Here is a 22,794-nt window from a genome sequence, read left to right on the forward strand (position 1 = left end):
GAATAAACTGACCAATAGTATCAGCTCGTTGTGAACTCTTACTGTTGCCGCTAAAAGCGAACTCCTGTTAGATAATACGGTGCCTCGTTACCGTTCAGTGCTTACTATTTGTCAGGTTTAGCTCTTTCAATTCGCAGGTAAATATGTCGGTAGCTTGCTGATGTTGTTTTATATTCATGTATTTATTTCAAAATAACGTATTCAAATGTATTCATTTAGTTATGCGCTAGCCAGAGTTTGCTAGAAACGTTCGCTAGCCAACTTCATTCCAATTGTTCGAACTGCTAACTAACGTTAGCTAGCTACAACTTGCTTTTGTTTTTTTACAGCACCAACAATGTATTTGTAGGTATATTGTTTAGGTAGTTAGCGAGCTAACTAACGTTAGTGGCCGTGCGAGGTGGCTAGTTAGCTTTAGCCGACTTGCTACATGTGTTTGTCATCACTGACAGTCACTGGTGAGTGGCGTAGGTTTTTGAAGATCCACGAGCGTTAGAATGAATGAACGTTATTTACGATCGGTTTCTACGCCAGTGGAAGTATCTCGCTATTATTCATAACCTACCCTGCATGTCCAGGTAAATGAGCAGGTATATGCAGATTACGATTAACTAACGTTAGCTAGGTAACTTATTATTTTCTCTTAAATCTAGTTTCATTATGTTTTTTCAAATGGTCTCTCCCTCTCCATGAATATAGCAAGGAACTGTCCTGAGTGTTAGTGGCATCACCAGATTAAAAAATGGGGATCCAGGGGCTGTTGCAGTTCCTCAAAGATGCCTCGGAGCCCATCAGTGTGAGGAAGTACAAGGGACAGACAGTGGCCGTAGACACATATTGCTGGCTTCATAAAGGGGCATTTTCTTGTGCAGAGAAACTTGCCAAAGGGGAGCCAACTGACCAGTAAGCTGTTTTATAGCTATCTCCGTATGCATTAACTACCTAACCCTATTAACTGTTCCTAGGCCATCATTGAAAATAAGAATTTGTTCTTAATTGACTTGCCTAGTTAAATAAAGGTTTATATATTTATTATTATTATTATTTTTAACTATCTAACCTTATGAATTTTCTTTCACATAGGTATGTTACATACTGCATGAAATTTGTGGACATGCTGTTGTCTTTTGGTGTGAAGCCCATCTTGGTGTTTGATGGCTGCAATCTGCCTTCAAAACAGGAGGTGGACAAAGCTCGCGGAGAGTAAGTGTGTGGGTGTACCTGTAATTTTATTTAAAGCTAAGATAGTGATGAGTGAGTTAATACTAGGCCTAGATGGTATTTGCTGTAATGTGTTTCATTTTTATTTAATAAAATATTCCATGTACTTGACTAGGTAGTTTCTTGAATAGGACGGAGTAAATATTTTTACCCAAAAAAGTAAGACCTGACGTCTGTCTTCCAGGCGTCGTCAGGCAAATCTGCAGAAAGGTAAGCAGCTCCTACGTGAGGGAAAGATTTCAGAGGCCAGAGACTGCTTTACTCGCTGTGTTAACGTCACCCCTTCCATGGCCCATGATGTCATCAAGGTAAATATTTCCAATACTGCTAAAACTGTTTAGATGAAAAAATGCTTTCTACTGCTCAGTATTTTTCACTGGAACCCGATGATGCATATCTTGAATGAAGCGTGTCTATTTGCTGGTTTTGTGTAGTGGTTTAATCTGTCTTAACCAGTTAAACTCGTCATCTGTTTTGTGATGCACTGCTTAATGTTTATGATTGCAAATTGGTGGCTTAAAATTGTTTTATTCAGCTGAAATTATGTTTTCTCTTCTAGGCTGCAAGGACCAGAGGAGTGGACTGTGTGGTGGCCCCGTATGAAGCTGATGCCCAGCTGGCCTTCCTTAACAAGGCTGGCATTGCACAGGCTATCATCACTGAAGACTCAGATTTATTGGCATTTGGCTGCAAAAAAGTACAGAATTGGGTCCTTTAAGATGCTGCTCACTGTGGAATTTCTGCAATGCATTTGTCACAATGATCATCTGGCTTTAAAGCAACTGTCTGGTTTTTCCAGATTTATATGAAATATCACCAATGATTCATTAAAATTAGTGAAATAAGTTTCCTTATTGGTAATTAAGTTTCAAAGCAGCTTTTCTGTGTTATAATGGTGTGGACGTACACTGGTCATTAATAACATCCGTGTGAGATCTCTGGTTGGCCATCTCATCCGCAGGAGATGGCAAGCATTTTTTATTTTTTATTAAATGTGTGTTTGAGATACAATTTTGAGGTTAGTTTTTTTTAAGTTTTATTTTTCTCGTTTTTCAATGTATTTGGCAACGTAGGATGAGTGAGTCAACATTATTTGGGTATGGGTTTTAATTGGACAGTTACTTTAATGGCAACTTAGATTGTAGTAATGACCATAATGGGTTCTGCTGGTCATCTCTCTCAGGTGATCCTAAAGATGGACAAACAGGGGAACGGTCTAGAGATTGACCAGAACCACCTGGGGCGGTGCCGCTCTCTGGGTGATGTCTTCACGGAAGAGAAGTTCCGCCACATGTGTATACTCTCTGGCTGTGACTATCTGTCCTCACTCTATGGGATTGGCTTGGGCAAAGCCTGTAAACTGCTGAGGATGGCAAACAACCCAGACATCATTAAGGTAAGTTTGAACGAGAATTAGTAGTAGAACTTGCACAGTGGTAGAAATTAAACTATAATGAAAATGCCCCCTCTAACTTGTTTATGTACTTTCAGGTGATAAGGAAGATGGGCCAGTACCTGAAGATGAATGTGGTTGTGCCAGACGAGTACATTGACGGCTTTGTTAAGGCCAATAACACCTTCCTCTACCAGCTGGTGTTTGACCCCATCAAGAGGAAGGTGGTGCCTCTCAACCCCTATCCAGAGCACATGGACCCTGCCACCCTCAGCTACGCTGGCCGGTATCCTTTCACTCAGTGGCAGGCCTGACTCCTGCTCTATACCTGTTGATTAGTAGCGAAATGGAAAATAAGACACTGGTGGTTTCCCATTTACTACCAGTAAAATATGTTGTCCTTAATGCTTAATACAGTAATTTAGGAGATTGCAAAGGTTTACAGGTGGCCCTGGGTAACCTGGATATAAACACCATGGAGAGCATTGATGACTTCAACCCAGATGCTACAAATGTCAAGGTACTGGCACTAGGTAGAATGATTAACATAACAGTCATTTCTATACAGATTCCAAGAACACAGGATGAGATGTTACTATCCTTTGTGCAAGCACTTCCAAGAGTTAATGAACAGTGAGCGTGGTGAAATTTGGGGAGCGCATCGTCAGTAGTGTACCTTTGGTTCCTAGGGTGTTTCGGCCTTTCACACTATACACCCTCCCCAAAGGCGGCTAGCGACAGGGTGATCAATCCTACGCTTGCGTCCCATTCCCAATTAGTCATAGGAGTTGCCTTGTTGTTGATAGCCAACATCCCATGGGACTATGCATGGCAGGGGCGTCCTCCTCCCTGAGTCAAGCATTGTTGACCGCATACCTCCTGGCCCTCTCACTTCGGGGCCCAGCTGGGGTCTTTCCTCTTCATCCAGAGCCACTGACTGCTGCCTTCTGCCGCCTCTGATACAGCTTTGATTGCCGAACGCTGGCTCTGGCCCTTAATTCCCAGGTCTCTAAGCAGTCTGGCTGTAGATGTTGCCACAAAACCTCTGCAGCCCACCTCCACTGGTCGGACTTCTGTGTTCCAGCCATGATGCCGTGCTTCGGCAGCTAGATCAGCATAGCGCAGATGTTTTCGCTCATAAGCCTCATCTACTGAGTTTTCCCAGGGTACTGTGAGCTCAATGATGAAGACCTTATTGAGTGAACGGGACCAGAGCACCATGTCAGGTCTTAGGGTGGTGGTTGCGATCTCCGGAGGAAACACAAGTTGCCGGCCAATGTCAGCTAGCATTTTCCAGTCGCGGGCCAAGCGCAGCTGGTCTCGCTCTAATGGTGTAGAGCCGCTCTTCGGTGGTTTAGCCCCTTCGCGGACAAAGTTTGTCCGTAAGGAGTGTGATGCTGCTGTGGGTGGTAGGGAGTTGGTGGCAGCTCGCTTGTCCTCCAGGGCGGATGCAAGGTTTTTAAGGACTTGGTTGTGACGCCAAGTGTAGCGTCCTTGGGTGAGGCTTGTTTTACACCCTGTGAGAATGTGCCTGAGGTTGGCTGGCTGGAACAGAGGGCACAGTCCGGATCTTCACCATACCGTTGGTGAAGCTTAACTGGTGTTGGAAGGACGTCATATGTTGCTCTGATGGAAAAGCTCAACCGCCTCGCTTCCATGGCCCACAGATCCTTCCAGCTGATCTTCCTCTTCTCCACACTGTCCCATCGAGTCCACTGTCCCTGTTTGGCAAGAGAGACTGCCTTGGCCCACCTTGCAGCCTCCTCCTGATGGCGTACTTCCTGCACTACCATCTTCCGCCGCTCTGGTGCAGTGGCCTTACTCCAAGCAGCACGGCTAGTTAGCCCAAGGCCTCCTCTCCCTTGCTGAACATGACCCACAATGTCAGCATGTCTGAGGGCTGCTGTTGTCTCCTGGACTGCTTTTCCTGGCCTCCATTTGCGCCCAGTTGCCAAGGTCGGTGCGTTGTTGCTCACCACTGGGTCTCGAGATTCATTCAGTGTCATCTGGAGCCTGGTTTTTGCACACTTGAATTCCTCTGTTAGACTGGTGAGGGGCAGCTTGAGGACACAATCTCCATAGAGGCCTATGGTGGTAAGGCATCGTGGAACTCCAAGCCACTTCTTTAAGTAGCCCGTGACTCCTCTTTCCATCTTCTCCACTGTTGAGATTGGAACCTCATACAGTGCTAAGGGCCACAACACCCGGGGTAGGAGACCAAACTGCAGACACCAGGCCTTTAACTTTCCAGGTAGCTGGGTGTTGTCGATGGACTGTAGGCTACTACTGATGTCTTTGCGCAGCTGTTGCACCTGGTCTTTGTCCTTCAGGCTTGCATCATACCACCTTCCAAGGCTTTTTACCGGCTGCTACAAATGTCAAGGTACTGACACTAGGTAGAATGATTAACATAACAGTAATTTCTATACAAACACTACTCATTCATCATCACAAGTAGTACTACTAGGTTGTTGTTTTGCTTGTGTCCTTAGTGTTGTATACGTGGGGTACTTAGCTATTTTTAGTCGATCAGTACAATTGTATTAATATTTAAACTTACCAATGTGTTTGTCACTAGAGTGCTTTACCCCAGATATGTATGCTGTACATGTATGGCATGACAACCATAGAGGAGTTGGCTAAAGTGCACATAATTTACACTAACGTATATAAATCCTTCCTCCCTTTGTGTTTCTTAGCCAGTGAAACCACGCAGTCGTGACTGGAATGACAGCCAGGAGACTCGGGCCTCCACACACCCTAGCATCTGGAGCAGAGGTTACATACCAGGCACCCTCTCTGCCTCCCAGCCTGTGGGCTCTCCACAGAGGCCTCCCTCAACCAGGGGGAAGGAGAGGGTCATCAGTGTGCAGGGGCTGAGGCTTCCTCACAAGAACACACATGTTAAGAGACCCAGAGAAGGTGAGATTAGTTTGCTATCTTGTTGTTGCTCCGTCATGTTTGAGAGGTGCTCTTTCTGTCAACGTAGGAGGGAAGATTATTTGATTCACCCAGCTCCATTTAAATAGGTGTGAGAGGATTTGGGTTTGTTCAGGGGAAAACACATTTTTATTAACATAACATCCCAGTTTATCTTCTGAAGCATTATCAGTCATTCTATGGAAAAGCCTATACCTATATAACATTGGGGTGGACCTTCAAAATGTAATGTTCAAATAGAACAGGAAAGATCTTCTCGTCATTATACAAAAGTTTATCAATGTATTTGATTAATGTAAACCTCAACATTCTTTCCAAGTGGTGTTGATGAATATTTTTATTATAGACCTGACCCTAACTTCTGATTTTCCTTTATCTCCCAAAAGACTCTGGTGTTTCAGACCAGGATGTGCTGCAGCAGTACTCTCCCTCCGGTCAGAAGCGGTCCAGAGGGGAGGAGGACCCTGGACCCACAGAGAGCCATCACATCTCCACATGCCCCCAGCCCAGTGCCACTGCTGCCGCTACCCATCCCAGACAACGCAACCGCTTTGCCACCCTGCTACAGAGGAGAAACCAGGAAGGAGATGGAGATGGGCAGGAAATGCAAAGCAGGTAATGTCTTATAATACACACTTTTAGTCATTGCTACAGCGATTTAATTATACTCGTCTTGTCTTTTACATGACTAAAAATGACCTACCTAAAACCACTGGTTCTTCCAATTGTTTTCTTGATCACATTGTTTGGCCCACATTTGACAAGTTTTTGTTTTATTTTTAATGTTTTGTGATACTGACTAAATGGTTGATCTATTCCCCTATAGGTTCTTCTGTAGTGGCAGCAGCTCCAGTGAGGTGGCCAGCCAGAATCCGGAGTCTTTTGTCAAAGGGGAGGTATCTCACGATGAGGTCACACAGGACCCCAGGGAGGACTATTGTATCGAGGGATATGCTGATACAGAGGAAAATGACTCTGTTGACCCTCATAGCCCATCCCCCTCCCCTCTGTCTGCCAGTCAAGGGTTAGGGGTGTTCTGCTGGTCAGGCAGCTCCTCAGAGAGATCCAGGACCCCGACACCCACATCTGGCCTCTCGGCACTGCAGCAGTTCCAGCGCAAGAAGGAAAGCTTCTCCTGGAGCCAGGAAGGCCAGAGAACTCGGAAGACCCCCGGAGCCCCATCTCCTATTCTGGGCAAAGAAGACAAGGATTCACCACCAAACTCTCCACCGTCTCAGGACAGTGCCTACTTCTCTCAGCATAACCACACTTCCTGCAATGTCGTGGAAGTGTCCCCACCCACTCGGCTGGAGGATTCCACCAGGCCTGTATGTCACCGTTTCCTCTGCTAATTAGTCATGCGTAGGCTTCATAACATTTGCATCATTGCAAGCTAGTTGAGGGTGCATATGCATGGCTTTTTTTATGTTGTGGCTTGAATGAGTGGAGGCAGTGGCTTTATTAATTTACTGCCTGTTCTGTTTTCTAAGAAAATTTACTCTAGTAAGGATTCAGACTCTGTCAAAAGCCCCAGTTCCTCTCCAACAGCAGATGAAAAGAAATCCAGCACAATGAGACTGAAGGTAGCTTACTTTGTGGGACTATTTTGTATCATGTTGGTTCAACAGAGATGTGGCAGCTAGAACACTTCTGGGATGAACATGCTATATATTCCCACAGTGAAGAATTTTCTTTCCCATCTCTCACCAGGTGGCAGGTCTCCCGCGGATGAAACCCGGTGACCAAGGAAAAGGGACAAAGATCCGACCCTCTGCCCCTGCCAGGGCCAGTGGCCTCCGTAGAAAGCCTGCAGGCCCTGGAAAGAAACTCACCACCAACAATGAGAACAACCCTGGCCTCCAGGCCACAATCAGTGGCCTCTGGGAAAACTTTGGTTTTAAGAAGTAAGTGAGGGTAATCATAACCTGCATAGTCCTCAACCCTGGATTATACCATTTAATTGTTTTTGCTTCTTATAAGATTATAGATGAGGCCTAATAACAACCTTCAACAGTGGTCCCCATACTTTCATATTTTCCCCTTTTTTGAACACAACCAATTTATATTCAAAGGACCTGTGACAAACTTGCCTCTAATTTCTATACTGAACAAAAATATAAACTCAACATGCAACAATATCAAAGATTTTACTGAGACCGTTGTGAAGAGGGCACGACAAAGTCTCTTCCCCCTCAGGAGACTGAAAAGATTTGGCATGGGTCCACAGATCCTCAAAAGGTTCTACAGCTGCACCATCGAGAGCATCTGGTTGCAGCACTGCCTGGTATGGCAACTTCTTGGCCTCCGACCGTAAAGCACAACAGAGGGTCATGTGTACGGCCCGGTACATCACTGGGACCAAGTTTCCTGCCAAAGGAAGGCCCTAAAAATAGTCAGACTCCAGCCACCCTAGTCATAGACTGTTCTCTCTGCTACCGCACTGCAAGCGTTACCGGAGCACCAAGTGTAGGCCCAAAAGGCTTCTTAACAATTTCTACCCCCAAGCCATAAGAATCCTGAACAGCTAATCAAAGGGCTACCCATAGCCCAATTTTACACTGCTGCTACTCTTTTTATTATTGATGCATAGTCACTTTAATAACTCAACCTACGGGTACATATTACCTCGACTAACCAGTGCCCCGCACATTGACTCTGTACAAGCATTAAGCATTTTTGGTAAGGGCTTGTAAGTAAGTATTTCAATACCTGTTGTATTCGGCGCATGTGACAAACCTTTAAATGGGCCTCAGGATCTCATCACTGTGCATTCAAATTGCCATCGATAAAATGCAATGGTGTTAGTTGTCGTAGCTTATGCCTGCCCATACCATAACCCCACTGCCACCATGGGGCACTCTGTTCAACAACGTTGACATCAGCAAACTGCTCACCCACATTAAGCCATACACGTGGTCTGCGGTTGTGAGGCCGGTTGGACATACTGACAAATTCTCTAAAACGACAGGCGTCTTATGGAAGAGAAATTAACGTTTAATTCTCTGGCAACCGTTCTGGTGGACATTCCTGCAGTCAGCATGCCAATTGTACGCTCCCTCAACTTGAGACATCTGTGGCATTGTGTTGTGTGGCAAAACTGCTAATTTCTGTTGGCTATATAGAGTACTGAATATGTTTTGTTTCAGATTCCACTAGTCTTCACGTGAGTGAATGATTGCTACACTGAACAACGATATAAATGTAATGTGTTGGTTTCATGAGCAGAAAACAAGATTCCAGAAATTGTCCATATGCACAAATCTTATTTCTCTCAAATTTTTTGCACACATTTGTTTACATCCCTGTTAGTGAGCATTTCTCCTTTACCAAATTAATCCATCCACCTCAGGTGTGGCATATCAAGAATCAGATTAAACGGCATGATCATTGCACAGGTGCACCTTGTGCTGGGGGAAATAAAAGGCCACTCTAAAAATCTTCAGAATTGTCACACATCACAAATCCACAGATGTCTCACGTTTTGAGGTGGGTGGGTGGGGGAGGGTGCAATTGGCATGCTGACTCCAGGAATGTCCACTATAGCTGTTGCCAGATAATTGAATGTTAATTTCTCTACCATAAGCCACCTGGCGTTTTTAGAAAGTGTCAGTATGTCCAACTGGCCTCAACCGCAGACAACGTGTATTGGGTCGTGTGGGCGAGCGGTTCGCTGATGTCAACATTGTGGACCGAGTGCACGGTGGTTGTGAAGGTATGGGCAGGCATAAGCTGCGGACATAATTGCATTTTATCGATGGCAATTTGAATATACAGACATACCGTGACGAGATCCTGAAGCCCATTGTTGTGCCATTCATCAGCCACCATCTCATGTTTCAGCATGATAATGCACGGTCACAAGGATCTGTACACAATTCCTGGAAGCTGAATGTCCCAGTTCTTCCATGGCCTGCATACTCACCAGACATGTCACCCATTGAGCATGTTTTGGATTCTTTGAATCGTGTACAAGTGGGACACATTCCACAGGCCACAATCAACAGCCTGATCAACTCTGCGAAGATGTCGTGATGCATGAGGCAAATGGTGGTCACCAGATACGGTCTAATTTTCTGGTCTACGCCTCTACTTTAAAAAAATATATTAAAAAATCGGGTATCTTTGAACAGATGGATATCTATATTCCCAGTTGTGGAATCCATAGATTAGGGCAAAATTAATTTATTTCCTTATATGAACTAACTCAGTAAAATCTTTGAAATGGTTGCAATTTATATTTTTCAGTGTTGATTATAGCTTTTACAAGCTTGATTACAGCTTTACCAATTATACTTTTCATCGGAACTGTATTGATTGTGTTTTTCTGTGTTGCAGAGAAAATCTGAAGATAAACCCCTGTAAGAAAGGAGAGCCCATGTCACCAGTGAAGGACAACGTGCTAACCCTCACACCTGAAACGGACAAGGATATTTACTTAATCTCCAGTGTTCAGAAAACCATATGCCTCTGATGCCGAGTTTTATAAGCCTTCGCTTTACAACATACTGTGTATGTTAATACGTAGTGCATTTTTATGGACTAGATGTAATTGATTTCAGTTTAAATAAATGCAACTTTCTTAAAGGTTTAGGCTGTTAAAATATATATATTTGTAGGTTGTTGAAGTAATCTTATTTCATAGCCGTAGTCTTACTTCATGGCCGAAAGTATGTGAACTCCTGCTCGGCGAACATCTCATCCCTGAATCATGGGCATTAATATGGAATTGCCCCCTTTTTGCTGCAACAAAAGCCTCTGCTCTCTGGGAAGGCTTTCCACTAGATGTTGTAACATTGCTGCAGGGACTTGCTTTCATTCAGCCACGAGCATTAGTAAGGTTGGGCACTGATGTTGGGCGATTTGGCCTGGCTCGCAGTCGGTGTTCCAATTCATCCCAAAGGTGTTCCATGGGGTTGAGGTCAGGGCTCTGCAGGCCAGTCAAGTTCTTCCACACCAATCTCTACACACCATTTCTGTATGGACTTTGCTTTGTGCACGGGGGCATTGTCATGCTGAAACAGGAAAGTACCTTCCCCAATCTGTTGCCATAAAGTTGGAGACACAGAATCGTCTAGAATGTCATTGTGTGCTGTAGTGTTAAGATTTCCCTTCACTGGAACGAAGGGGCCTAACCCGAAATATGAAAAACAGCCCCAGACCATTATTCCTCATCCACCAAACTTTACAGATGGCACTCTATTGGGGCAAGTAGCGTTCTCCTGGCATCTGCCAAACCCAGATTTGTCCGTTGGACTGCCAGGTGGAGAAGTGTGATTTTGTTTAAAATATAAAAAAATATCCCTTTGCCCAAATTTTATGGTATCCAATTGGTAGTTAGCCTGGACTCGAGCCAGGATCTCTAGTGATGCAGTGCCTTAGACCACTGCGCCACTCGGGAGGCCCGAGAACTCATTTTCCACTTTTTTCTAGTCTAATGGTGGTGAGCTTTACACCACTCCTGCTGACGCTTGGCATTGTGCATGGTGATCTTAGGCTCATGTGCGGCGGCTCGGCCATGGAAACCCATTTCATGAAGCTCCTACGAACAGTTATTGTGCTGACGTTGCTTCCAGTTATAGTTTAGAACACGGTAGTGAGTGCTAGCAACTGAGGACAGATTATTTTTATACGCTTCAACACTCGGCTGTCCCGTTCTGTGTGCATTTGTGGCCTACCACTTCACAGCTGAGCCGTTGTTGCTCTTCAATGTTTCCACTTCACAATAACATCAGTTACAGTTGATGTAGGCAGCTCAAGCAGGGCATAAATTTGACGAACTGACTTGTTGGAAAGGCTCTCCAGTAAAGCCATTCTACTGCCAATGTTTCTCTATGGAGATTGCATGGCCGTGTGCTCGATTTTGTACATCAGCGACAGGTGTGGCAGAAAATTCCTGACCACTAAATTGAAAGTGTGTCCATATACTTTTGCCTATGTAGTAAATAAATGATTACACAACCTGAGTTCATGGTCATAGAATGTTTGGTTCTCATAAATGTCAACAGAGTGTGAAGTGAACCCTTAATTATGATGGTTGAAGAATGAACAATGCATGTTTACTTAAAATGGCCTACCAGAATGCTAACCCTTGAATGTTGAGTTAGCACAGGTGGCTCTGTGCCTGAGAATGATACTTTTTCTACTGTTTACAGTAGGCTTACTTTATTGTCACTTGATAAGGCTCCCGAGTGATGCAGCGGTCTAAGGCACTGCATCTCGGTGCTAGAGGCGTCACTACAGACCCTGGTTCGATTCCAGGCTGTATCACAACCGGCCATGATTGGGAGTCCCATAGGGTAGTGCACAGTTGGCCCAGTGTTGTTAGGGTTTGGTCGGGGTAGGCTGTCATCGTAAATAAAAATGTGTTCTTTACTGACTTGCCTTGCTAATGGTTAAATAAATAAAAAATATTGAGTTTGTGGTTAATAACTGGATTTGATCCATTTCAAATGAGGCATAAGAAAAACAACCCAGGAAGCAAACACTGTTGTAGGGTGGTACACTTGTTAATTCAGTAGCTTTTTGTAACTCAACTCATTCCTATGTAACTTTAATTTTGTTTTAAATACCTATGAAGGGTAAGGTCTAGAATGCTTATACATGTTTAGAAATAGTTCTGCTACTAATAAATAATTTATAAATGCTTATTTATTAAGGTTTTAAAAGTATAAAGTAAAGCAATAAAGGCCTTGGCTATCAGGTGTAGTGTTTTGCAGACTGCCTGGCCTATTCAATCAAAATCTGCATTTTCATGATCACATTAAAACATAGTAAGGAAAGCGTGATTGAACTGATATGTAGTTCACAATTCTTGCTAATCAAAGATTTTCTACTTTTCTCACTCGATTACTGTGTTATATTCCATGTATATAGCCTCATTGTTATTTAATTGTGTTGCTATTTTTCCTTTAGTTCATTTAGCACACTAATTAATTTTTAAAAACTGCATTGTTGCTTAAGGGCTCGTAAATTAAGCATTTCATTGTAAGGTCTACTGTTGTATTCGGCGCATGTGACAAAATGTTATTTTATTCATTGTTGACGCAGTGGACTGCAGTATTTTAATACCATGAAGACAGGACCAAATGTCTTTCTAAGCAAAAGATGCATGTCGAAAATAAAACTGGCATATTAGCATTGTGAAACTAGAGTATTGTTGTCTGTTAACAGATGCCTATCAGATGAATTATTACACTATCGTTCCATCATTGGGCCACAAAGCAAAATACCTCAGCTCTCCCAGATGCCTGGCGGCCATAAAGCAAAATACCTCAGCTCTCCCAGATGCCTGGCGTGCTTGAGTCTCAATTTACCCCACAGATTGCACAACGGACAGTGACCTCACCTCCTGAAGACTGAGGGTGGGTAAGTGTTACATTTATTTCCTGTTAAGCAACTCATTTTCACAGTCCAACTAAGGGCTCTATTCAATCAAAACCGATTTCTAGGATAAGACTAAAACAACAACCATTTTGCATTGCAAGATGGTGGGTTTTCCATATGACATTGTTGCATACCTGGACAACTACACTCCCCTTTATTTATTTGTACAGTAATGCACAACTTTTAATTTGGCTCTACGCTCCAGCATTTTCGATTGGAGATCAAATGTTTTTTATGAGGCGACAGTACAGAATGTCATATTTTATTTGAGTGTATTTTCATGCATATATGTTTTACCGTTTAGAAATAAAAGCACTTTATGTATATATTTCAGTTTGAAGGTGTCGTAAGTATTTGGGCAAATTCACTTATAGTGTATTAAAGTAGTCAATGACAACAACAACCACGTGACTCTACAAACTCGTTAGATGCATTTGCTAGTTGTTTTGGTTGTTTTGGATTGTGTTGTACAGAAATTAATGGTACATCATATATTGTGTCATTTTGGACTCCGAATAGAATGTGTTTCTGAACACTTCTACATTAATGCTACGTGTGCCTTTTTTTAATGTGTGTAGTTCCGTCGTTAAGCTGTTCTTGTCTATTGATGTTCTGTATTATGCCATATTATGTTTCATGTTTTGTGTGGACCCCAGGAAGAGTAGCTGCTGCTTTTGCAACAGCTAATGGGGATCCTAATAAAATAACAAATACCAAATGCGGATGCTAACATGACCACAGAAAATCTTGAATGAATCGTGAATAATGAGTAGTGAGAAAGAGGCATACATATCATACCTTATCCCAAAATTAGAAGCGCCCATTTTTGGTAATGGTATGATATTTATGCCTCTTTCTTAATCATAATTATTTACAATTACAAAGAAGTGAATACACTATAAGAGAATTTGTCCAAATACTTATGACACCTTCAAATTGGGGGACAAGATACATGAAGTGCTTTCATTTCTAAACAGCAAAACAGACATTTGATCTCAAATCAAAATTGCTGGAGTATAAAGCCAAATTAAACGTTTTAGCTTCACTGTCCAAATAAATACAGACGGGATTGTGTATCTTTGACATACCCTGGAACTCTGGTTACCAGGTTTGATTGAGGTGTAGCACACTGTAGCGCAAAGTACATTTTTCAAAGAGACAATGTTTGTTATTCGTAGTGATGGTGTTGCTACAATTTCTTCACACATCACCAAGCTTTGTTTCATGCCATTAAAAAGACAAATAAACCATTTATAGTTTCAAACAAAGTCTAGCTTTTATTTTATCAAATTACATTATACATCTATCTACTATAGAGGGTTTCAGTAGTATAGATATTCCCTTTATGAAAGTGTAAAACCTCTAGCCTACTTACATATTTTTTCCCTTGGCTGCTTATGAATGCTGCCCGACGGCATTCCCTCTCGGTATGTTAGTCATGACCAGAGACTGTATCAAACTTTGCTAAGCGGAGAGAGGAGACAATGTAGTTAATGTAACAGGTGTGAGTATCTGACACAGCAACAAATTAATAAAACTAGTGAGGATCTTCCAATTATGTTAACAAATGTAATTGAATAACATTTTTTTTGAGTACTTATGAAAAATCACTAGCATTCCTATAAGAAACTATACAGTTGTTTTTAATACCGTATAGTTAGCTTGTCACCTAAAACACTCACAAACCTTTACAGATGCACAATCGAGAGCATCATGTCGGGCTGTATCACCGCCTTGTACGGCAACTGCACCATGCTCAACTGCAAGGCTCTCCAGAGGGTAGTGCGGTCTGCACAACACATCACCAGGGGCAAACTACCTGCCCTCCAGAACACCTACAGCACCCGATGTCACAGGAAGGCCAAAAAGATAATCAAGGACATCAACCACTCGAGACACTGCCTGTTCATCCTTCTATCATCCAAAAAGCAAGGTCAGTACAGGTGCATCAAATCTGGGAGAGACTGAAAAACAGCTTCTATCTGAAGGCCATCAGACTGTTAAACAGCCATCACTAACATAGAGGCTGCTACATAAAGACTCAAATCTCTGGCCACTTTAATAAATGGACTTAATAAAGGTATCACTAGTCACTTTAAATAACGCCACTTTAATAATGTTTACATATCCTACATTACTCATCTCATATGTATATACTGTATTCTATACCATCTACTGCATCTTGCAGTGATCGCAGTATTCTTGTGATTTCCTTTGGTGGCTTGAGATTTAGCAGTCGAGAGTCTAATTCTGCAATTTGTCGACCTATGTACCATGGATTCAAACAGTTATGCCGAGGAGAACAGAATGCATGTAGTCAGGCACAAAACCAAACACAATGTCGAACAATGGAAGCAGTGTTGACAACCCCTTTACACCATTTTGTGGAATGTCAGTGCAAGCAGCGTGAAATGCATTATCCTTAAATTTATTGTGTGATCTTTGAATTTGTAGTTGTTGACTGTAAGGTTAGGATCTTACATATCCTCTGCCTTTGGGGACAACTTTACCGGGGTGCAAGCACCAGTCACTCCGTATTTACCATTGAATTGATTACAGTAATGAAAGATTGGCCTGGCAATTGCATCTGAGGAACAAATCATGGAGAAGACATTTGTCCTCTTCAGAGTCCCACTGTTATCTCCCCAAAGTAAGGGGTTTTGATCAACATTCATCAATAAAATATTTTTTAAAAGGTGTCCATTTTGGGTTTTTCTGGGTCAAACCAAAGTCCTGCAACTATCACATTTTCTTTCCAATCTATGTAAGGCAAATTATGGTAAATTGAAGAGGCCAAACAGTCATTTGAGTCAATAGGTCCTCATCACAATTCCAGGTTAATGTTAAATCAGCAGCAGGTAGCCTCTTTTCTTTCAGTAATGTCTGGTACATCTTTCCATCCATCTATGACATCCTCGATTTCATATTCTTCTTCCTTCACTGTTTTCCTCAAAATATATATTCCATGGTTCTCCAGTGTATCTCACAGAATGTCCCTCAAAAGGTATTGACAAAAATAAACGTTTTGTTTCTCTGATGGACGTTCCACAATGTGAGCAATTTGTGTCTTTGGGTTGCTTTTCTAAGTAATTTTGGCAATCATCACAAAATAAACGAGACAGCTGTCAGGGCTGGATTACCCAAAAACTTTTTGAAGAGATATTTAGATGTTGGGGACAAACAAATTCAGCAAGGCAAGTAGGTCTATCAAGGCAGTTCCAGTCAGGTGATGACGCAGAACAAAGAACATTATTGCCATAAGGCATTGCCCCTTTGTTACTGATGCTCCAGGGTAAATCCTTTCTTCGTTCTGAAAAGAGTTAGATGCAAGGTATATTTAGACATTTGTTTAAGCCAGAAGGAAACGTATAATACATCTGGAAAGGTAGAACAGATTGCTATGGCCTGAGAGTTGTGTGTGTTTGTGCACTTGACACTTACCATCTCAGGGGCATCATCACAGTCTAAATCATCAGAGCCAGGTTGATTGGGGTGTGTCAGGGGGTACCTTTATTTAACCAGGCAAGTCAGTTAAGACCAAATTCTTATTTACAATGGCTGCCTAGGATCAGTGGCTTGTTCAGGGGCAGAACGACAGATTTTTACCTTGTCCGCTTGGGCAGTCAATCTAGCAACCTGCCGCCCATACATGGAGAAAACCAACACAGAAATTATTTAACTAAAATATTTGATAGGACACTGACTTCACAAGGGTGAGGCTAAGAAACTGAATGTCTGTGTGTGTACCACATTTATGTGTACATGTGGGTACCTGATGTCCCCACATGTACAAAAACCTGACAAATTGGACCTCGTGGGGACATTTGCAAATCCCCATGAGGGGAATTGCGATTTTGGACTTAGTGGTTAAGTTCAGGGAAAAACGTACAATTGGGAATACTGTTAGAATTGGGGTTACTATTAGGTTTAGGCATTGCGGGTTAAGTTTAGCGTTAGGCATTAGGGCCAGGTACATTTTAGCCTTAACATTTAGGTTATTGAGGTTATGGTTAGGGTTAAGATGAGGGTATGGTTCAGGTTAGGGTTAGGATAAGAGTTAGGGTTACGTTTTGGGTCAAGTTTAGGTCTCAAGTCCCCACAAGGATAGAAAAACAAACGTGTGTGTGTGTGCATGTGTGTGTGTTTGTGCACCTGACACTTACCATCTCAGGGGCATCATCATAGTCTAAATCATCAGAGCCAGGTTAATTGGGGTGTGTTAGAGGGTCCTACTTGGGGTGTGTCAGGGGCTTCTAAATTAGTAACACATGGAGAAAACAAACACAGAACATTATCTAACGAAAATATTTGATAGAATACATAACACTGACTTTACAAGTTGTGAGGCTAAAAAACTGAATGTCTGTGTATGTGTTTGCATATGTTTGTGCACCTTACACGAATCATCTCAGGGGCATCATCATGGTCTAAATCATCAGAGCCACGTTGATTGGTGTGTGTTAGAGGGTCCTAAAAAATTAACAGAGAAAACCAACACAGAACAGTATCTAATGACAATATTAGCTAGAATACATGACTCTGACTTCAATTTGAGGATAAGAAACTGAATGTCTGACTGTCTGTGTGTGTACCTGACACACGACTAAATCCTCATTAAGCTCTAAATAATCAGAGCCATGTTGATTGAGGTGTGTAAGTAGCTAGCTAGAAACTAGACACTGAATACAAACACTGACAATATACCACCTAGCAAGTAAACTAGCTACTGTATCTAGCTAGCAGAAATAACGTTACAGCTAGTGTATTCATACCAGTAACAGCATAGCATAATAAATTGAACACCCCAAGCAGTAATATGGTTGTAGCTCCATTAAAAAATAAATCTAGTTTTCTAGAACTCACACCTAGCTAAGGCAATATAACAATAATACTTTAATATTCCTGATTGACCTGGTCTGTCGAGGAAAAGGGAAGTTTTCATCACGCATCCATTTTTGTATATGGTCCCCTTATCACTCAGACTGAAGGCATTTCTTATAAGGGTAAGCAAAATAGCTAATTGTTGAAAACTGCTTGCATCATGTCAACTGCTAATGAAACTGATTCCGTAGCTAGCTGTAAAAAAAAACGTTGCTGCAAAGCATAAAAGGCGCCAAGCTCTACGTAACTAAGTCTTGCGCATGGCCGAAAGTCTAAAAGAAACGAGGCGCGAGCAAAGAAAATAACGGTTTACTTTGTTTGCATTTTGCAGCACAAGCAAAATATTACCAAACATGTATGTATGCACTTGTGAATTTTTTTGAAGGGACATCAGAAATAGTTCCAGTGGAACATATTGAAGAGTTTGATGGGACGTGCGACAATGTGAAATAATGTATTGTTCATTTGCAGCTCACTGGGAAGAGACATCCCGCCTATGTCATGGTTCTGGATGATAAGCTAACTCACGTTAGCTAGCTAACGTTACCCAGCTAATGACACAGTATAACGTAGCTAGCTAACAAGATATGGTTAATGTTATCAATCGTTAAACTTAGTTATACAAAAGTAATACAGCCAAGACATTGGCTATAACAATAACTAATGTAGGTAACGTTAGATAGCCAATGAGCTAGTTATATCACTTAGGTTCACTAGTATGTGTAGGTAGCATGCTAATCACTGGCTAGGTATGCTTAGTTGTGAAATTGACTAGCTAATTATATCTTTGCACAAAACCTGTAATTTTCTGACTGTTGCTATGTTACTCTACCAGAGTGTGTCACAGAAAAATAATTGGGCCGAGTCTGGAAAAAAACCATCAGGCAGACATAATGACCAGTATATCACCTCAAGTAAGTTTCTAACACTTTGTAGCGTTAACGTTAGTTGTGCAATTTAAGTTGATGCATTAAAGGTGAATTTAACCCTGTCTCTTACTTAATGCAGTAATCACTAATATTATGATAAAACTTTGTCATTGAAATCAGATTTCTCCTCAACACACCAAATACATTTACAAATAGTTGTGATTAATAATTATGTCTGAAACACCTCCAATCAGACTAAATGAGACTAAAAAAACACCACAAAGTGTCAATTGGTGGATTTTGTCTTTAAAAAATATGTCCCCTATTCATGTCTAACTTTGTAAATTGTACAAATAATCTTTGTCCTTGTGTTTATACCCATATATACTGTGATTAGGTTCAGTTGTAGGTGTATCTCTGAGTAGGTGCAGTTGTATAGTGTCTACCAATCTATTAGTTGAATAAATATTGCATGCAAATGTCATGATAGCACATTATGTTCTATATTTTCAGAGTTGCCAGGAGGTGATAAACCTAGAGGGAGCGAATGAGACACACAACTTCAAAGGGTGTCAGTGGTTGGTTTAAGCATGATGACCAGAATATGAGGAGTAGAGATTGAGAGTAGGAAAGATGATGAGAAGTTGGAAGGTGTACCGGCTGTTTGAAGAAGAGGACCAAGGTGCAGCGTGGTACGTGTTCATGATTTAATAATAGAACTGAACACTGAATAACAAAACAACAAAGAGAACGAACGAAACAGTTCTGTCTGGTGCAGACACAAAAACAGAAAACAACTACCCACAAAACACAGGTGGAAAAAGGCTACCTAAGTATGGTTCTCAATCAGAGACAACGATAGACGGCTGCCTCTGAATGAGAACCACACCCGGCCAAACACACAGAAATAGAAAACAGAATGCTCACACCCTTACCAAACCAAAATAGAGACATAAAAAGGATATCTAAGGTCAGGGCGAGACAGATGGAGGTGGTTGAGTGAATCTGTATCCACTTTCTCTGTCTGTCATATTGTGTGTTACCAAACATGGCTAGTGGATCCACACCAATCTCCAAAACTCACAATGGTAGGAGAGGAAACACAGTTTCTAATGGTGTGTGTGTTTGGTTTAAGCATGATGACCAGAATATGAGGAGTAGAGATTGAGAGTTGGAGGAATGATTAAAAGTTGTAAGGAGGTGGTTGAATGAATCTGTATTAAATCTCTTTAACTGTCTGTCATACTGTGTGTTTCCAGACATCAGGGCTGGTGGATCCACACCCTTCCTCCAACCCCCAAAAGCAGCACTCCCAAGACATAGCTGTCAAAACCCTCCCAGACAGCATGGTAGAATGACTTCAAACCTTGAACTGGAAAGCGGGAATGCAAACTAGTCACAATTTGAATACAAAAGCAGGTGTATTAACATTGTAACAATACAGCAAGCAGAAAAATACTGCATGCATGTGCAATTTTGCTTAATTTAACATAAATGTTTTATACATATTGTATAATGATAATTTGTCTGAAGTGTTTTAACTAATAGAGCACCATATAGGATTATGCAAAACATAGTCACGAAACTATTTCTCGTTAACTACTAAAACTAGCTAACGAAGTACATCAAGCAAACAATGAGTCATGGCAGAAAGGACTACGAGAATGGTTTTATAATTCAAATTTTACTTAAGGAAAATTTGAATTATAAAACCATTCTCGTAGGGGGGGTTCATTCTCGTAGTTCTCGTAGGGAAGGGGTTCATCGAAAAATACTTTTAACCTCATAAGAACATTTGCCTAGGCAATAGCCTTTACCAGAGACAGCTTTTTGGTTAGTTAGATCAGTATTTAGACTTCTGCCATTTTATTTCAAAATGTGACATTTACAATTATATCTAGAATGTATGAAAAACTAAGTATTTATCCTCACTTTATACAACAAATGTTGTCTCGTCATTTAATTACCCCAAAACAATCTGTTTTGCTTTAAAACATGTTACAAAAATCAAACTACTCGAGCTTATGTTTTCTTCAGTTTGTCATCTGGTTGATACTCTTCCTCTTGGTTCAAAGATTTGTAAGTAGGTTCTGACTCTGACCCAAGTCGCGCCCGGCGCGGATTAATCGAAAATGACTTCCTGGATTTGAATGAAAACATGACCAATATCATTGGGAAATATTAGGCTAGGTCAATATTTTAGCAAAGTAATCTTATAGAGATTTTAACTACAAGGACTATTGCAGTGATTGGAGGCACCAGTGGTGTCTGAAGGTATTTATGATAAACGTTGACATTAAATGGGGTTTCTTTGGGAGAGGGGGAAGTAGAATTCGCTGATGAGCTAAACTAAATACTGATCCAACCAACATAAAAACTGTCTCTGGTGAAGGCTAATGCCTAGGAAAATGTTCTAGTGAAACACCTCTAACATAGTTGACTGAAACATTAAACAAGGCAATACAAAGAAAGATACGAATTAGTTACCACTAGTGCTGGGGTATAGGACTACATCCATCATCAATGGCGACGAAGTGCCAATGTCAAAAACAATGTTTTGTGAGTCGACTCAAGAAATTCTGTTTTCAGCAACTTTTTACAATCACGGATAATGATGTTAATAAACTATTCATGTGTTCTGCAAAGTACTAATATCGGTAACAATACTGGTTTTGTCCGAATACTTGGCACACCCCTATTAAAAACATACTGGGGATGATTGCGCTAACAAGGCAAGGGTATTTTAGAACAGGTGCACACAAACTGCAAGTCAGAGCAAATCCTAATATTAAAATACTGTATTGATTTCGATAATTTAAAAAATATATTCTAATATCATGCAACAAAACAAATTTTCTGTCCATAACAACAACAAAAAAAGTTTAAAAGTTTGAATACATTGTTGATAACTAGTACAGTGCTGTAAAAAGACCACATTTTGACCACAGCTTCTAGAGGCCCAAAATCATGTGTAACTGGCTTTTTTTCTGATGTTTTACTGGTGGAACTGGCAGAAGGTGTTAAACTCCATGCGAACATTATCACTCGACTGAGCAAATAACCATCAAAGTGATATTTCTGAGCTCATGACAGCTGTTTCCCAGAGAGGTAATCATCATCTCTTTGTTGACAGAAAAAAAATTGAATGCATTCTGGGACCAGGAGGCAAAGAAACCGCTGTGCCCAACCAAAGTGTCTGCCATTTGCAGTAAGTTGCATAGTAATTTTTTTGCTATAAATAATGTACAATAATATGTAGAATTATGAAAGATAAGACTTTTACTTCAAAATACAGCAGAACTGCTAGTACTGTAAATGGCCAAAAAGGGGTTTTGTAGTTTATTTTAGTTATTTATTACAAGAGTGTGAATGTGTGTGTGTAACCTGATCCCAGGTCTATTAGTTTGTGCCAAGACTGTTGATTAATTTAGGGTTTGGCAGGCCATTCTGTACTCAAAGCAAATTTGTTAAAACCCTCTTTTTCTTTTTCTCAACAGCGTTTTTTTATTATGCGAAACCAGATGGAGAAGAAGGAAGTCTTAAAAATAATTATATTGAAGCATAACAATGAGTCGAAATTGCTTAAGAAGTCCAAGATTTAGGTTTAAACTGTAGTAACTTGGAGGCTAAGGCGTAACTTTTTTATTTGTTAACTCAGTGAAAAAGTATTTAAAAAATGTAATATGATGTTCTCGTATCTTAATGTACACTGAACAAAAAAATGTGGGTCTACTATAGTTATTGCTGTTGTATCACTATAAGATTGCTATAATATTACTGTAAGATATACCATTTGTACAGTTGAAGTTGGAAAATTACATACACTTAGGTTGGAGTCATTAAAACTCATTTTTCAACCACTCCAAAAATGTCTTGTTAACCAAACTATAGTTTTGGGAAGTCGGTTAGGACATCTACTTTGTGCATGACACCAGACATTTTCCCAACAATTGTTTACAGACAGATTATTTCACTTATAATTTACTGTATCACAATTCCAGTGGGTCAGAAGTTTACATACACTAAGTTGACTGTGCCTTTAAACAGCTTGGAAAATTGCAGAAAATGGTGTCATGGCTTTAGAAGCTTCTGATAGGCTAATTGACA

The 22,794-nt window shown here is 41.1% G+C and overlaps 1 protein-coding gene and 2 long non-coding RNA genes across 11 annotated transcripts; 2 read left to right on the forward strand and 1 right to left on the reverse strand.

The window, feature by feature from the left end:
* Positions 1–19: 19 nt before the first annotated feature.
* Positions 20–10,142, forward strand: exo1 (exonuclease 1). 4 transcript variants are annotated; one of them, XM_046358734.1, is made up of 15 exons: positions 35–137; positions 453–578; positions 700–903; positions 1,084–1,203; positions 1,406–1,529; positions 1,781–1,918; positions 2,405–2,617; positions 2,713–2,900; positions 3,032–3,134; positions 5,314–5,536; positions 5,941–6,169; positions 6,381–6,882; positions 7,045–7,137; positions 7,265–7,458; positions 9,890–10,142. In XM_046358734.1, the coding sequence occupies exons 3-15, from the start codon at positions 743–745 to the stop codon at positions 10,023–10,025; spliced, it is 2,424 nt and encodes an 807-aa protein (XP_046214690.1). In that variant the 5' UTR covers positions 35–137; positions 453–578; positions 700–742; the 3' UTR covers positions 10,026–10,142. The 4 variants fall into 4 exon arrangements, with proteins under 4 accessions (XP_046214692.1, XP_046214691.1, XP_046214689.1 ...); XM_046358736.1 differs by lacking the exon at positions 453–578 and having other exon boundaries at positions 20–137; XM_046358735.1 differs by having other exon boundaries at positions 24–590.
* Positions 10,143–15,027: 4,885 nt separating this feature from the next.
* Positions 15,028–18,079, reverse strand: LOC124041296. 4 transcript variants are annotated; one of them, XR_006839915.1, is made up of 5 exons: positions 17,336–18,066; positions 17,101–17,190; positions 16,544–16,573; positions 16,379–16,445; positions 15,028–16,247 (listed from the first exon to the last, which is right to left on the reverse strand). It is a non-coding gene; the product is annotated as an uncharacterized LOC124041296 (long non-coding RNA). The 4 variants fall into 4 exon arrangements; XR_006839913.1 differs by having other exon boundaries at positions 16,379–17,190; positions 17,336–18,067; XR_006839914.1 differs by having other exon boundaries at positions 15,028–16,573.
* On the forward strand, positions 18,072–22,604 carry LOC124041295. 3 transcript variants are annotated; one of them, XR_006839910.1, is made up of 6 exons: positions 18,072–18,173; positions 18,654–18,732; positions 19,201–19,379; positions 19,947–20,106; positions 21,821–21,895; positions 22,185–22,604. It is a non-coding gene; the product is annotated as an uncharacterized LOC124041295 (long non-coding RNA). The 3 variants fall into 3 exon arrangements; XR_006839911.1 differs by having other exon boundaries at positions 19,947–20,036; XR_006839909.1 differs by lacking the exon at positions 19,947–20,106.
* Positions 22,605–22,794: the final 190 nt, after the last annotated feature.

Source organism: Oncorhynchus gorbuscha, linkage group LG08 (assembly GCF_021184085.1).
Source record: "Oncorhynchus gorbuscha isolate QuinsamMale2020 ecotype Even-year linkage group LG08, OgorEven_v1.0, whole genome shotgun sequence".
Taxonomy (NCBI): Eukaryota; Metazoa; Chordata; class Actinopteri; order Salmoniformes; family Salmonidae; genus Oncorhynchus; species Oncorhynchus gorbuscha.

What these genes read in the sequence shown, in the direction of transcription:
- exo1 (XM_046358736.1), top strand. Translation starts at nt 743, where the DNA reads ATGGGGATCCAGGGGCTGTTGCAGTTCCTCAAAGATGCCTCGGAGCCC. An exon ending in AAAGGGGAGCCAACTGACCA is followed by an intron (nt 904 to 1,083) that starts GTAAGCTGTTTT and finishes TCTTTCACATAG; the next exon opens with GTATGTTACATACTGCATGA. An exon ending in TGGCATTTGGCTGCAAAAAA is followed by an intron (nt 1,919 to 2,404) that starts GTACAGAATTGG and finishes CATCTCTCTCAG; the next exon opens with GTGATCCTAAAGATGGACAA.